General features: G+C 37.1%; 1 protein-coding gene across 2 annotated transcripts in view; it reads left to right on the top strand.

Moving 5' to 3' along the window:
- Window positions 1–13,937, top strand: part of ALCAM (activated leukocyte cell adhesion molecule) — a 230,877-nt gene extending 216,940 nt beyond the window's left edge. For both annotated transcript variants that reach the window (XM_060234557.1, XM_060234556.1), the window contains exons 15-16: window positions 9,948–10,064; window positions 11,778–13,937. In XM_060234557.1, the coding sequence (XP_060090540.1) occupies window positions 9,948–10,035 (88 nt within the window). In that variant the 3' untranslated portion in view covers window positions 10,036–10,064; window positions 11,778–13,937. The remainder of the gene's footprint in view (window positions 1–9,947; window positions 10,065–11,777) is intronic.
- The last annotated feature ends 704 nt before the right edge of the window (window positions 13,938–14,641 follow it).

Here is a 14,641-nt window from a genome sequence, read left to right as displayed (position 1 = left end):
CCCAACTCTAGTGAACCCAGTGTCTGGAGTAAGGAGAAGTCTATATTTCTGTTTACTTGTTATCTAAAAGGCAGCCCATTTATTTTCCCATCTGTTAAACACCTGTTAGGTATCCAGCCAGCATCTCTTGTGCAGGACCACCCTTTTAGCTACCTAGCCTCTCCTTGGGTTCTGTTTCTTGATTGTACTAGAGTTTGGCAGCATTCTAGGAACTAGTTTTATACAGCAAATAGTGTGTTTTCAGGAAGCATTGTTTCCTTAAAGGTGGCACACCTGTAGATGTCAACAGTTTTCTGTCAGATTGTTGAAAGTGAAGAATTATTATTTGAAACTCCTTCATACAGTGACACACATTACATTTCCTGAGATTAATAGTTGTCAATGTGAAGAGTCTCCATGGGATGTAATTATTTGAGTGGGTTATTCTCAGATTCCCTCACCTATCCTAAATTGTGCCTGAATATACTGGAACTCATTACAGGTATCAGCTTTATAGATAGCATATCACTCTCTTATGACTGCTAGCAGGGAGTCAGCAAACAGGATGCAGTTGTTTGGTTGTTCAGTTTTTCTCTTAAAACTGATGCTGTATTTAGATAGCAGACTGTGTAGTATTATCAGTTTTTGTAACTTCATTACAGTGGTTTTCCTCCAGTGAAAAGTGAGGACATGTGTTGTCTCTGGTTAATGATAAGCTTTCAAAGAATATGCTACATCTACCTGTTTGTAATCTGGGTCCTCTACTATGGGTTTGATTGTATTAAGAAGTGCTCCCACCTACTGTAAGTAGTAGGCAATTTGTAAAACTTTCTTTTAAAGAATGATGGATTTTGCTTTTTATTTATTGTAGGAATGTCAAGAGTATGCCAAACATAAGGCTCTCTCAGATTTCCAGTGTCTTTGCTTTTAAGAGACTGCATAAAAGAGTAGGGGAAACAAAAAGCCATTGGAATTTCTCCTCTCTTCATTCAGTGCTAATTAGCTTTGGGAACTTCTCTTCTAAAGTGTGGTCTGCAGAAAGATGTTAGGACTTTTGATTCTGCCATCCCAAAAGTTGGCTTCTCTCATTATTCAGTATATCTTCTGTAACAGAGAGCCAGGTGTACCAGATTTCCTAAATAAACTTGGTTTATTAGGGCTCCTTCTGCAGCTACCATTGCTATATAACCTTGTTCTTTTTTTTAGTAAACTAGAAGAAAGCAGCAACTGAGCCAAAGCTGCTCCTTCCAGCTTTTTAATCTACCTACTTTTGTCCTTCTCCTTTTATAATATCTCTCTCCCCTCCATACTGGCTCATTAGAAAGCCAGTTTGGCATAGTGGGTAAGACTGAAAGCTCTAATCTGAAGAACTGGGTTTGATTCCTCACTCTATATGAAGCCAACTGGGCGACCTTGGGTCAGTCACAGTTCTTTCAGAGCTCTCATAGCCCTCAAAATAAGTCTAGCTAGCCACAAAAGAGCTAGAACTTAAGGCTGACAATCATCAATTCTCCCGGCCACACTACACACAATGCCATACAATTGTTGTTATTACTGGCTCATCAAAGGGAATTTCTTTCAGCTAAGCGGATAACCAGTGGCTCAGCTAGTGAAAAGCACAGTGTAAGAGATAAAGGCACTCTCAGATCTTGTTTTTTATTTTAATCTCAAAACATTCATTTGGTTGAGCGATTCACAAATTTATTTTGCTTTTGTGTGCCTTTTTGGTTCCTTCCAGATGTTGCAGTTCAACTGTGTTACAATATACATTTGGACTATAGGGATGACTAGAACTCTTATGTAACTCAGTTTCACTTATCAGCTACTGAAATCAGTACTAAATGTGTTTTTCAAGCACTGAGAACATTGGTTTTTCTTGTTATAATCAAATTCATCCAACATTATGTGCATTTTTATGGAACGTGGGTAGTTTTAATAGCTCTTGAGAAATTCAATCTGCAAACTTAATTTTTGATGTTATCTTTATATACCATTTTACCCTACCCATATTCATATTCAGCCACAGTTAACTTATGTTGCTCGCTTATTTTGTCACAGGCTCTGATGAAGTTAAGATTAAATGGGAAGATTTCAGGTAGGGAGATGTAGTAGGTCAGAAAGAAATACTTTCCATAAGTAAATCAGGGAACAACCCTTGCTCAGATTACATCATCTTGATAGTTTCCTCTTTGAGCTTCCTGATATTTCTCACTGCTCTACTAGAGCATTTGTATAACTCTTTGGACTGGGTTGATCAAAATAGACTCTACAGAGAGACATCACCACATACTAACACTTTATAAAAGGGAAGTAAGGACACAAGCAAAAAAGAAAAATATTGAAAATAGGAAGGAAATTAAAAGATTTTGCAACTCTTCACAACAATAAACTGATTTACTTTGCATTCCAGAAATGCGTCATTTTCTTTTCCTACTAGACATGAAACCAAATCACAGTAAGTTCAAAATTGTGGCTTCCTCTGCTGTTCCGCTGCTGCAGTTTATCCTGCTTCTTCCTGCTTTGTAACATAAAATGTGCCAGTCTAACCAGTAGCTGGAAGACAACCTGGTGTGCTAAATTCTAGTCAAGGTGGCTTTCAGCTGTAGAAATGCATCCCTTCACCTTTGATAGTTCATACCCCATGTCAAAATTTCTTCTCCTAAGGATTCCTTCTTCTCATACCTTGAATGGCTACAGTTCTTTCTCTTTGGATGTCAAACTATATAATTTCAGAAATACAAAACTGTAATTCTTGTTCTAGGGTTAGCTTCAGATACTTAAGCTACAGGCACTCTTCAGCAGGGGACTTCAGCCTTGTTTAATCATTAACACTTTTAGAATTTTAATTTTATAAAAAATTCATAATGGCTGCCATGGGGAGTGAAGCAGTCGCAAATTGCTGAAAGGTTCCCAGTCCAAAGAATGATGAAAACAACTACTTCTAAGTGTTCGTTTTGGACAAGTACAAAGATGCAGCTTCCTAGGCTATTCTGAAGCACCTGCTGCCCTGAAAAGGTGGACAAAATACAAAATTAGGAAGGATAGCTACATGGGTGGGAGATGGTTCAAGCACAGAGACATGAGAAAGTCTGTGTATTGTGTACAGTACTTACCCAGTACTCAGTGCATTGATAGTCAGAAGTTCTGGAGTGATTGAAAACTTCCCAAGAAGCAAATGAGCACAAGGAAATCACTGGACATTTGCTGTAGAGATACTCCATAGCGACTTAAGGGATTTGGCAACCCATTTCTTTTCTTTTGTGTTATCTTTCAGCCATCATATTCCTTTTTTAAAGTATGGATGGTGTTAGCTGGCCATTCTGTCTACAATTTGTTACCTACTTTCTTAGGCATAGGAGTAGCAATCTGAGTTCCATTATTTAACAGGTCCAAGTAGGAAGAGCTAATCTTACACAACTCCTATTGCCCGAATGACTTCCAGTGGTTAGCAACATTGAAAACTGTGTTAAGTCTGAACTGTGTCTGAATATAGCATATTATAATTGGTCAGAATCATACAAGAAAGGAAACAGCTGTTTTTCAAGATGAGATTATGAAGTTGGCAGTTTATAGGTTGGTAGTCATGTTGGTCTGGGCTCAAACTCTGTTCCAGTGTTTTGCTGTTCTAGACCCATCTATATGTACTATATGTCTGTGATGCAAATAGTCTGGAACATAATATAATAACATAAGAATTTCAGTAAAAATTAATATCCATAGAAACTGAATGCTACCTTTTTTAAATTTCTTACCAACATATTATGTTCCCCTCCCCGTCACAAATACCAATATCCACAGATCACCCTCAAGCAGTTTTTTGAAACCCAGTTGAACAAATTATTCATATAATCTCTGTCCCCAAAGGGATGTCCACGGAGAGTCTGAGAAGGAAGCAGCACAGAACATTCAAAACCTCCCGAGGCAAGAAAGTTACTTTCTTATGTGTGTTGTGGTTTTGTAGATTTTTTTCTATTGTCTTGTCGTCCCTGCAACAAGATTTTCATCTATATAAATAAATGACCCTATGGCCACTCAAATGTTACAGGTTTCCATAAAAACATTTCGATCACTCCTTCCTGATACAGTCCAAGGTGGTCCTTGAACAAATGCTCCTGCACATTGGGAGGCTTTCAGAAACAGAAAGTCTGCAATCAGAGAGTAAAGTGGAAGAAATCTCCCCTTTTCAGTAGAGGAAAGGCCCTTCTGTTAATGATAACAAGGTTGGATCCAACCCTCCTGTAGTTGGTTTAATGGAAACAAGCTATTCAGCATAGCTCCTCCTAGTAACCCCTTGCAAATAATATTAGTTTAACAAAAAGTGTAGATATACATGAACACTTATATGTTCACTGACCCTCTTTAAATGAGATGGTTAAAACTAGTTCTGTTGGTATGTTTGCATATGTTTAACACAATTTCCCTGTCAAATAGGCATGGTATAAGGAGAAATTACCCAGGCAGCTCCCCAGAGTTGAGACACACTTGCCTTGATTCAGCTGCCTTGTTGATAGAGCTTTCCTCTTAGAGTAGTTATTTTTTAATAACCTTTCTGAACAAATACTCACCAGCTCCTATTTCCTTTTTGGACTGCAGAATCCTTATCTGAATTTGTTTGTACAAATTGAATTACAGGTTTTATCATCCTTAGTTGAAAGGGATCAGACATAGGTTATGACTGAAAAGGAATTGGGTGATTGTCAAATGCATGGAATTTTTAAAAAGCCTACAGTTTGGATGGAAGTGGGAACTGCACCTATATTTATGATGGGAGTGCACACAAAATTCTTGGAAGCATTCTCCTAGCACATACAATCATTCACAGTTAATTCTTAATTTCTCACTAAGAGAAATCTGTCATTATACATTGACAAAAAAAAAGTCTTACCAGAGTTGTTGGCGCAGAAAAATTAATGGTCAGGCTATATTTTAATATATTTGGCTCATCAGGTTGATTGTTCATTTATTTCCTACTACAGATTATTGCTATTTTAATTATTAAAGAGAGTTTTCTCTCCATCTTGTAGTTGCTGAGTGAGCAAGTCAAAACCTATGTTAATATTACATAATTTATTCCATATTGATAAGTGCAATTGTCATTCTAGTTGTACTTCCCTCACAGTTAGCCCTGTTCTTTAAAAATATATCCCTACTTTTTAACAATTCAAAGGTGTACATATGAAGTCCTTAAATACTGTAGTCAAAGATCTTAAATAGTCCTCCCTTTACATTATAAGTTGATTAGATCTCCCAGAATATATTTTAGTCTAAAAAATAACTTGGAGGGATGTATTTGAATAAAGCTGCAGCATGAAGGATTTACAGTGCAATTCTAAACAGAGTTATACAGTTTTAAATCCACTGTCATTTTCCCCAAAGACCTCCCATAAGGAAATAGATGTGGGAAATGTGTAATACTTTCTTGCCTGTTTCAGCATTCAAACCTCAGGCCCATAGCTGATCTGACATACCCACCCAAGGAAAGAGAGACAGAAATCAAATTACACATCATATATTTTATTCCTAATATTCCAGTCAAAATGTTTCCAGTGTATGTAACATTCCATTATTAAATCCAGGAAATACCTTCTAAAATATATTTTACTTAGAAACAACATGTCTTATGGCAAGTAAAATGTTGTGAAAATAATTATTGCAACACTATTGAAATAACAAGATAATAAGTATTTTGAGAAAATCACATCTCCCTTAATGTAGTTGTGATTTTCTCAAAATACTTATTATCTTGTTATTTCAATATTTATCTCCCTTAATGTAGTTAAATACAAAGCCAGAGATGACTTTTTGTATACATTGTGGACAACTACGATTGTTGTGAATTTCAACAAGATACAAATAATACTGAATAAGCACAAAATAATTTGTGTTGTCACAAAAAGGTCTAACATCTGGAAAACCCGTGACATGCTTCAGTAATATCTTTGACATTTTTAAAAATATTTCGTTATAATAACTCATTTGAAGTCAAGTGTAATATATCCTGATTGATCTTCCAACATGAGAGAGACGAGATAGAGTTTGCTTTCTGAAGATAGAGAGTGCTGCAAACTTACTGCTTCTGTTGTGATGGATTATGTTGCCATTTCTTTCCTTTGTTGTCCTTTCCAAGTAGTCTGCTGGGATTCTCTCTAAGAAAACAGAGAGGCATTATCCACTGATATTTCTGAGGGGAGGGTCACTCTCATATAACCTTTTCAGTTCTGTTCTGAGTAAAGTTTTTTTTCCAAGTTGGCCATAGCTTTCAATATTAATACATGTATTAATATTTTATTTATAATAACAGATCAAAACTGTATCAACTGTATTTCATTTGTTTTGTTCCGTCCATTTCATGTATACAACTATAATTTTCTGCAATTTTATTGATGCCTCATAGCCATTCATTACCTCAGGTTTTCATTTCAGAAGTTCCTTTGATATAGTTTTAATCAGTTACATGCTTGTTACTGGGGATGACAAAACAATGACATTTGAAATTAAGCCTCCAGTAGCAGAACCTCAACATAGCAGGAATGCTTACAGTGCTGTCAAAACCATTGAGTATATACATGAATTCTTTTTTTTTAAGAGTATGGAAGTGATGAAAAGAAATAAAAAGGGGAAACATTTTAGTCAATATAATAGAAATTCAGTTACAATAGTGTTGTGGGCTCTAATTTTTTAACATAATCCACAAGGTTCTCTCTGTAATATTTGCTAATTCAGTATCAAGTCTGTTAACACAGCTCACTGATAAAAGCTAGGTCTAGTTTTGTTTGTTTGTTTCAGTTTTTACTGTGGAAAAAAGGATATTAGAAATCCTGGAAGATTATACCCCATTACAGCTGTTAATTCTGGAGAAATAACTCTCTTACTCTGCTGCAGCAAAAAAAAATTAGTTTTAGGGCTACAATACAATTTTGTTAGTCCTTAAGGTGCCATAAGACTCCATGGAAGCCAATGTGGTGTAGTGGTTAGAGTGCTTGACTACATAGAAGCAGAGGTCCAAGTTTGAATTCCATCTCTGCCATGGAAGCTTTCAGGGTGAAATCCAATTGCCCTGTTTCTAGTTGGAACCACTGTAGTTTGGATCCTGCCTCCCAACTGTGTCATTTAGCCAACTCAAAATGGCACCAGGGGCATTATTTTTTAACACACATAGGCTGAAACCAGATGGCCGGTTTGGGGTGGCTTGCAGTTGCCCTGAAGAAAGCTGGCTGGAAGAAGAGCGCCCCGGAGCTTCCGGACGGCACTGGAAGAAGGGGCAGGCCTTGGGCGGCCGGGGAGCATCTGGAACGCTCACGCAGGTGCCCTCTGGCCTTCCAGACGGCCGGGCGCCACCTCAGAGCCACTCCAGCGAAAAGGGACCACTTTCCAAGTGGTGCCTTTTTGAGGCAGTTGGAGCATTCTCGAGGACAGGGTAAGTGCGGGACAGGAGCAGGCAGCAGATGTTGCCATCTGGACGGTTTTTTGAGTAGACTTCAGAGGCGTCTCTGAGACTACCCAAAGTGCCAGTCTGTAATCAGCCACAGAGTGCCTTTTTGGGTTGGAAAAATGGTGCAGGAGGGTGGCACATCACCAGGGCAAACCTGCAGAAGTCTGCCTTGTTAACAGGTTATTTGATATAAACTCTCAAACATAAATGTAAAACAAAAACCTGGTTGAGTATCTAACTAGTTTACTCCTTATGCGCTGTCAAAAACAAGCATAGAATAGCTAGTGCAGATCTTTAATTTTTTAAAAGAGGTGTGCTGAGAGCACATGAGACTATACACAGGAGACTGAAATCTTATTTGAAGTGTCTGAAATTAGTCCTTGCTCTTTCTATTCCCTCTGTTTTCTGTACCAGTCAGATCTTTTTCATCCGTGTCTCCTGAGAGCAGTTTTTGTTGTTTTCTTTTGTGCTATATAAGGCAACAGCACCATGAAGGGAAGCAATGAAGCACAAATACTCTACCATAACATTTGTATTTCCAGTTGACATGACTAAGCAACTTTGGGAAGGTAGCTCTGTCCTTTCACTTTGAATGCTCCTTTGCTGTATGATGGTAGCACTGCACAGACACAGGATCAGCACAGAAGTGAACATCTGATGCTTCTTTTTTGCCATTATAAAATGATTACAGGCAAGGGCAGGCCTCGGATTTAGTGGGAGCTCACAGGAACGCAGCTCCTGAACCTTTCTGATAGTTCCACCTCCTTGTCCATTGAGTAGTATGTGCAGCTGCATAACAATCCTGGGATGAGCTCCACCACCTATTTTTCTACAAAATGACCCCTGGGCAAAGGAATCATTCTCCGTCTGCCCTGACTCAAAAGGACAGTTGGAAAACTCACACACACAAATCCAAACAGCAGATGAAAATTTGCACCAGAAATCAGAATTCCAATGTTAGAAATTTTTCTAACATGCCTGTGCATGATCCACAGCAGTCTTTCTTTACTACAGTATCTAGTTGAAAAATTCTACCTTCTCATCTTTATTAAACTGAAATGTAACCTCATCACCAGTGACCTTGCTTTTTTTCCCAGCTTGAACACAAGGAATTTCATTTCTATCATTTGTATGGATTTGTGCATTTATATTTTTAAGCCTGGGTTTTAAAAATGTTATCACACTAATATAGGATTCTCTCATCCTGACAAACTGAGGAAAGTACTTCAGCATTCAGTGACAATTGTAATACTGTATTGCGTTCTGACAGTATGCCTTCACTCAATTAATACCTATTTTTATATAAAACTAAACTTGCACGTTAAACGAGTCATACCTACCTTTCTGTTCACTGTGCTTGAACATTTAGGACATTTTGAGACACTGGTGTTTATGAGACATGCTCAAGTTAGACCAGACTTGCCCCTTTCCCTGAACTGACCACTAGCAGTAACATGGATCACACAGCAACAGTAGCACCAAGACTGCAGTAGACTTGCTCCAGCAGCGTCTTGTTTTCCTTAAGGAAAACAACTGTCACCACCACAAGTGAGTTAGGCCTGAAATAAAAAAGGAGAAATAAAGGAGGTAACATTTAGGTCCAAGGCTGCCTAAACTCTAGGTAAACAGTTCTAAATCTGGGAAAGAGAAGGAAACGCAAATGTGAGTTTTATAGGGTAGCTGTATTGGTCTGCAATAGAACAGTTAGATTTAACTCCAGTAGCAGCTTAGTGACCAACAAGAGTTTCAGGATGTAAGCTTACAAGAGCCAAAGCTGTCTTCGTCAGACACTATAGAACAGAAGTGGAGATCCTTCTTTTCTATTGTGTCTGACAAAAGGAGCTGTGACTCTGAAAAGCTTTCACCCTGAAACTATTGTTGATCTCTAAGCTGCTACTTGGACTCTAACAGTAGAATGTGAGACATTATTTCAAGCAACATTTACATGTTTTGGCCTAAAGGGCAAAGGGTACAACAGCTCCTGTGCGCATGAGACTTCTTGAATGGACCGAGGTCTTTCTTTCATATTACCAGAAGTTTAATAAAATCTGTGTAGTTCATATGCAGCTTGACTGGTGTCCAGAAAATGTTATTTACGTATATTGTTTAAAATAGCACTTTCTAAATTATTAATATCTGAAACTGTATGGTATAATCTTTAAAACATTTAGTTAATACCTTATATCACGCAGAAAGGATTGACATATTGATAAAAATGTCTTAACCTTTTCAAGTATGTATGGAGAAAAATCTAGCTGATGACCTTGTATAAAACACAAATTACTGTAACAGTAACTTGATCATTTACTGTGAGGGTTAGATTAATTTCAGACTTCTCTTAAGTAAGAACACTGTTGCAACATTCATTATCATTAAAGTTTATGATTTGCCAGTGGCAGCCACAATCATGTTAGCTGACTTATAAGAATCCCAACCCTTGCAGAAGTTAAACTATTGTGCATTGATCCAAATGTCTTGATATAACTAAAAGGAATAGGCAAGGCAAGATATCATACTTGTGCCTTTTCCATTGTAGGACTGCTTCAAAACATGTAGATAAAGATCTTGGAAATCTAGAGGAAAATAAAAAGTTAGAAGAAAACAATCACAAATCAGAAGCTTGAGACACAGGATGAGTCAGTCATCAGTCCAGGTAGGTGAAAATAATTCTGTAAAGCATTGTTTCTCTCTTTTCAGTAGAGTTAATGCTTCTTCAGCCCAGGGCCGTAGCCAGCGGAGGGGGGAGGGGTACCAAGATCAACACCTCCTATAGAATTTGAAGCACCTCTGATCCTCACCCTATGTTCAGCCTCTCTTGGCAGCACACAGAGCATCAGAAAAGCCCCTTGCCAACTTGGCTGTGAATTGGGGCAAGGATGGAGCTATGCAGCTCCCCTCTTCGGATCGCCCTTGCTCAGCCAAAGCTTCCACATGAGAAGCAAGAGTTGGGTGAGCCAACCTGCCAGGATGCACTGTGCTAGGTATAGGGGAAGGTGTCAGGTGCATGAGAAGTGCTGCTGTGCAGGAAGGTTGCGGTTGGTGCAGTGCAACACCATGTGGCAACTTCATTTCAGTTATTTTTGTTGCCATGTGAGAACAGCTCTAATTCTCCTCTTTCCTGGACACATGGATGCATTTACTGTGCTGCTGCTAGACAAACTTGATAAATGCCAGACAAGCAGCCTTGAGCACTGCATCCCACATGGGGGCCCAAGGCTCAACACCAAGAATGCACTGGAAACATTGCCATGCCTCCTGATCTTTTCCTCCATTTTTGCCTTGGTACTGTTACCATAGCCATGTTGCCAAGTCTGGCTTGCAGCATCCATCAACAATAAAAAAAGAATAAAGCAAGTGAACAAGGAGAAATGGCAATGTGTGATGTTCACCTTAGTTTTTTGCTTTCATTTCTGTTGCTGCAATAAATGAATCAAGGGGTTGGAGCACCTTTCCTATGAAGAAAGGCTGGGGAGGCTGGAACTTTTAAGTTTAGGGAGGAAAGGTGAAGGAGGGACATGGTAGAGGTTTATAAAATTATGTATGGGTGGAGCATGAGTACAGGGAGCTTTTTCTTCCTTTCCTAAAATATTAGAATTTGGGGAAACCCAGTCAAGTTAATGGGCAACAGGTACAGGACAGACAACAGTAAACACTTCTTTACTCAACAAGTAACTAAGCTGTGGAATTCACTGCCACTGATGGTAGTGATGGCCAAGTGCATGGGTGGCTTAAAGGGGGGTTAGACAGATTCATGGAGGATAGGTCCATCAATGAATACTAGCCGTTGTGAATAAAGGGAGCCTCTAAATTCAGAGGCAATAAGCCTGTGAAACCCAGTTCTAGGAGGGAATATCAGAGGAAAGTTTTGGGTTTTGTGCCCTGTTTGTTGTCTGCTCCAGCATGACTCTTTTTATGTTACATTAATGAACTACAAATATGCTTTGGGGGTTAATTCCCGCATTCATGTATTAATTGATGTCCTTCCCTACTTTATTTATTTTAAAGCATTATGTCCTAAAATTTGCTATGTATGAAGTGGTTTACAAAAATACTATTAACATAAAATGCCAGTCACGATTTTAAAAAATCAAAACACACTTGGACATTATACAAAATTGTATTTTAAGTCAATAAAGCATATTGCTTTGGAAAGTCTTCCCTTCTGGATTAATGCATTTATTTTTGAAGGCTATGTGTCTTACCTTTATATATGATTTCTATCATGGGACTCATAAGATTCTACCTTCTGAAAATTCATATAACTAAAATAACTTCAAGAGCCATGTCCTTGCTTTCTAGTGTGGAATGGTATATAAAAGCATTTACATTCCCATCTTGACTCTGACGTCGTTTTTGATATTTTCAGGAATAAACATAGACAAACTGAAGCATGAACATTGATTGTATTCAAGATATATACAAAGATGTGACAGCTATTCATGGTTCAAGTATTAAACAGACCATTCTACCAAGTTTTCAAAGGAATTTACACAGTTATCTCAAGCTCACACAAAAAAAAAGGAAACTAATTTTGGCAGCAGCCGTGGTAATAGGTCACAAAGTTGTGTTCTGTTTGAATATATATTTTTTTTGTAAATGTCTGCACTGAAAATTTCTTTTGGTTTGCCTTTATGTAAATTTTTTACGTAGCTATTTTTATACACTGTAAGGCTTTGTTCTGGGAGTCGCTGGTAATCTGATGTATAGTGTAATGTTTTATTTCTATTAGTTTTCACACCCTTTACAGAGATACATTTTTAATTCTGATTGCTATCAGTAAAGTTCCTACTTTGCACAGCAAGTATCTAATTTATAAGATTGCCTTATTGGGAAAATGAGACACTTCTCTGTTTTTCAACTACCATAAAGAAAAGGGGGAGGGGGGGAAATCTGATTTAAAAAAACAACACTAGTTTATAAAATAATGAGAAATTGATCAACTATAATGAACATGTACATAATTTCCAAAAGAAGAGTTGTTGTTAAGCAAAATTCATGTTGTTATGTATGCAAATGTCTACTAATAAGTCTTTTTTAGACAAGAAAACCTTTTTATTGATAGCATTCTGAAAAACTAATTGTTCTTGCAATTCCATAATATATAGTGTGAATGAGTGGAATTATGAATTAGTTCTAAATGTTTTGTTATCCACTGCCTTAAAAAAATCTTAATTTCAAAGAATAAAATCAGTCAGAATTGGATTTTTTTTAAAAAGTAATCATATCAAAGCTGCATTTTTCCACAAAATAGAATATATATTTTTTGTGTGTGTGTTTTTGTTAACTACACTACAGATATTGCACCTTGGAGATAATTTTAGTGTTTTTAACTGGTACATAATTTATCAAAAAAAGTACATGAAATTGTAACAATGAAATTAAATCTATGTATCTTTAGTTACATTCAAGATTGTAACTTTATAGACCTGTTTTATGCTTGAGAATTTTTTTAGAAAGTTAGCATAAAAAGAAACCTTTGGATAGATCAGGGCAACTAGACAACAGTAGTTAGCAATGTTTCCTCACTTAGTGGAAAAATAGCATCTGGAAGAATGTAATAGATAATTTTGATCACAGCAGGAAGTTACTAGGAGTAAGTATCAGCTTTCTGTTTACAGATTTACGAGCCAGGAAAACAGGATGTTTTATAGATTGCAGGGAGATTAGAAGAAGGGGAAATTAGGAAGTGTATTTGCCACTTAGGGGGAAAAAACACTATTAGTTGTAAATTTGTAAAATGTCTGGGCAGTAGTGACTGATGTCTTAAATAAAAGCTTCCTGTAGTGTATTGGCATGGATTAAATACATGAAATGTCCTATAAATTCAACTCTGTATAACATATTATGGAAGAATTCTGTTAAAGTCCTTTCAGCATTTGTAAGGCTTTATTTGGCAAGGGAACAAAAAATAATAATCTTGGTCGATGTTTAAACCAAAGTTAAAAGGGGATAAAACCAAAGTCATTTGTTTTGCATGGCTAAGCCATTTATGATATCTTTGTAAATAGTTTTTTTTTTCTTTTCTTTTCTTTTCCTTTTTTTATTTTATTTTTAAAAATCCTAAAATTTTTAAACGCCTGTTTTCCAAAATAAAATGTGAACACACATTAAAAAGATTATATAGATTTTTTTTTTTTTGGTGTGAAGATATCACTGCTATAAGATAAAATTCAGCACGTTTGAGAATAGAAAAGGATTTCCAGGGCAAATGACATGTTTTTGAATTATATGAAATTTATAAATGTACTCTTATTGAGAAAGTGAACCCTATTGGTCTGCTAAAGAAAGTGTCACACAGTTTACCAGATTTCAAACGAGATTGGAGACCAATCTTAATTACTGCATCCAGTATCATGAGGAAAGAACAGAGCTCTCGCCTTCTGAGGTTCTTCTGACTAATGTAATTCTTGGGGGTGTATCCTTCACTGTGCAGAGTTTTACATCAAACAGTTTTCAGGAATCAACAGTACCAATTCATTGTTGCCATTCATGCCTGAAGGACAATAAAGTGAAGTATGTTTTCTCATTCCTGTCTGACGTTTCAGTTCAAGGGAAACACTTGCATATATGCAAAGCAAGAAGAGTCTCGGTAATAATGGTGTGTGATGGTCACACAAATGCAAAACTTTGATTAGGAAATGGATCACTTTCATGCCATTCATTGATCATGGAGAGAAATCCATACACATACACACACACAATATATGGAAATAAGAAACACTGAATAAATGCTTCATTATCTCATAATTTTTCACGTTTAATTATTTATATCGGCTGATCCATAAAACGCACTGAGAATAATGGGAAAAGTGAAGACAACTTTTGCTAAGACAGCTCACTACCACCACCTCCACCAATTGTGAACTGCATGTACATCCTGCATGTACATGTGACATCTGTCCACAGTAATGCCAAAACATGTTTACTTTACAAATGAAAAGTGCATTTGTACTTGGATGTACCAGTGCATGGATCAATATGTCATTTTAATCACACATTCAGTTATGCATGCTTTGAGCGTATCATGAGAATTACAGTACTCTATACCCATCCAAAGAAAAATCAGGTGTATATGGTACACTGACTGTACATTCATTCACTGCCACCTATTATTTTTAAAAGTTTATTCATACCCTGCCTTTCATTGCAAATGGGGATCCAAAGCAGCTCACATTATTCTGTGTTCAGGTCTCACTGCCTTCCTGACTTTGCCAAGGCTTGGGAAGCCTC

The sequence above is a fragment of the Heteronotia binoei genome, chromosome 3 (assembly GCF_032191835.1).
Source record: "Heteronotia binoei isolate CCM8104 ecotype False Entrance Well chromosome 3, APGP_CSIRO_Hbin_v1, whole genome shotgun sequence".
NCBI classification, from domain to species: domain Eukaryota; kingdom Metazoa; phylum Chordata; class Lepidosauria; order Squamata; family Gekkonidae; genus Heteronotia; species Heteronotia binoei.
This window is presented reverse-complemented; position numbering and strand designations above follow the sequence as displayed.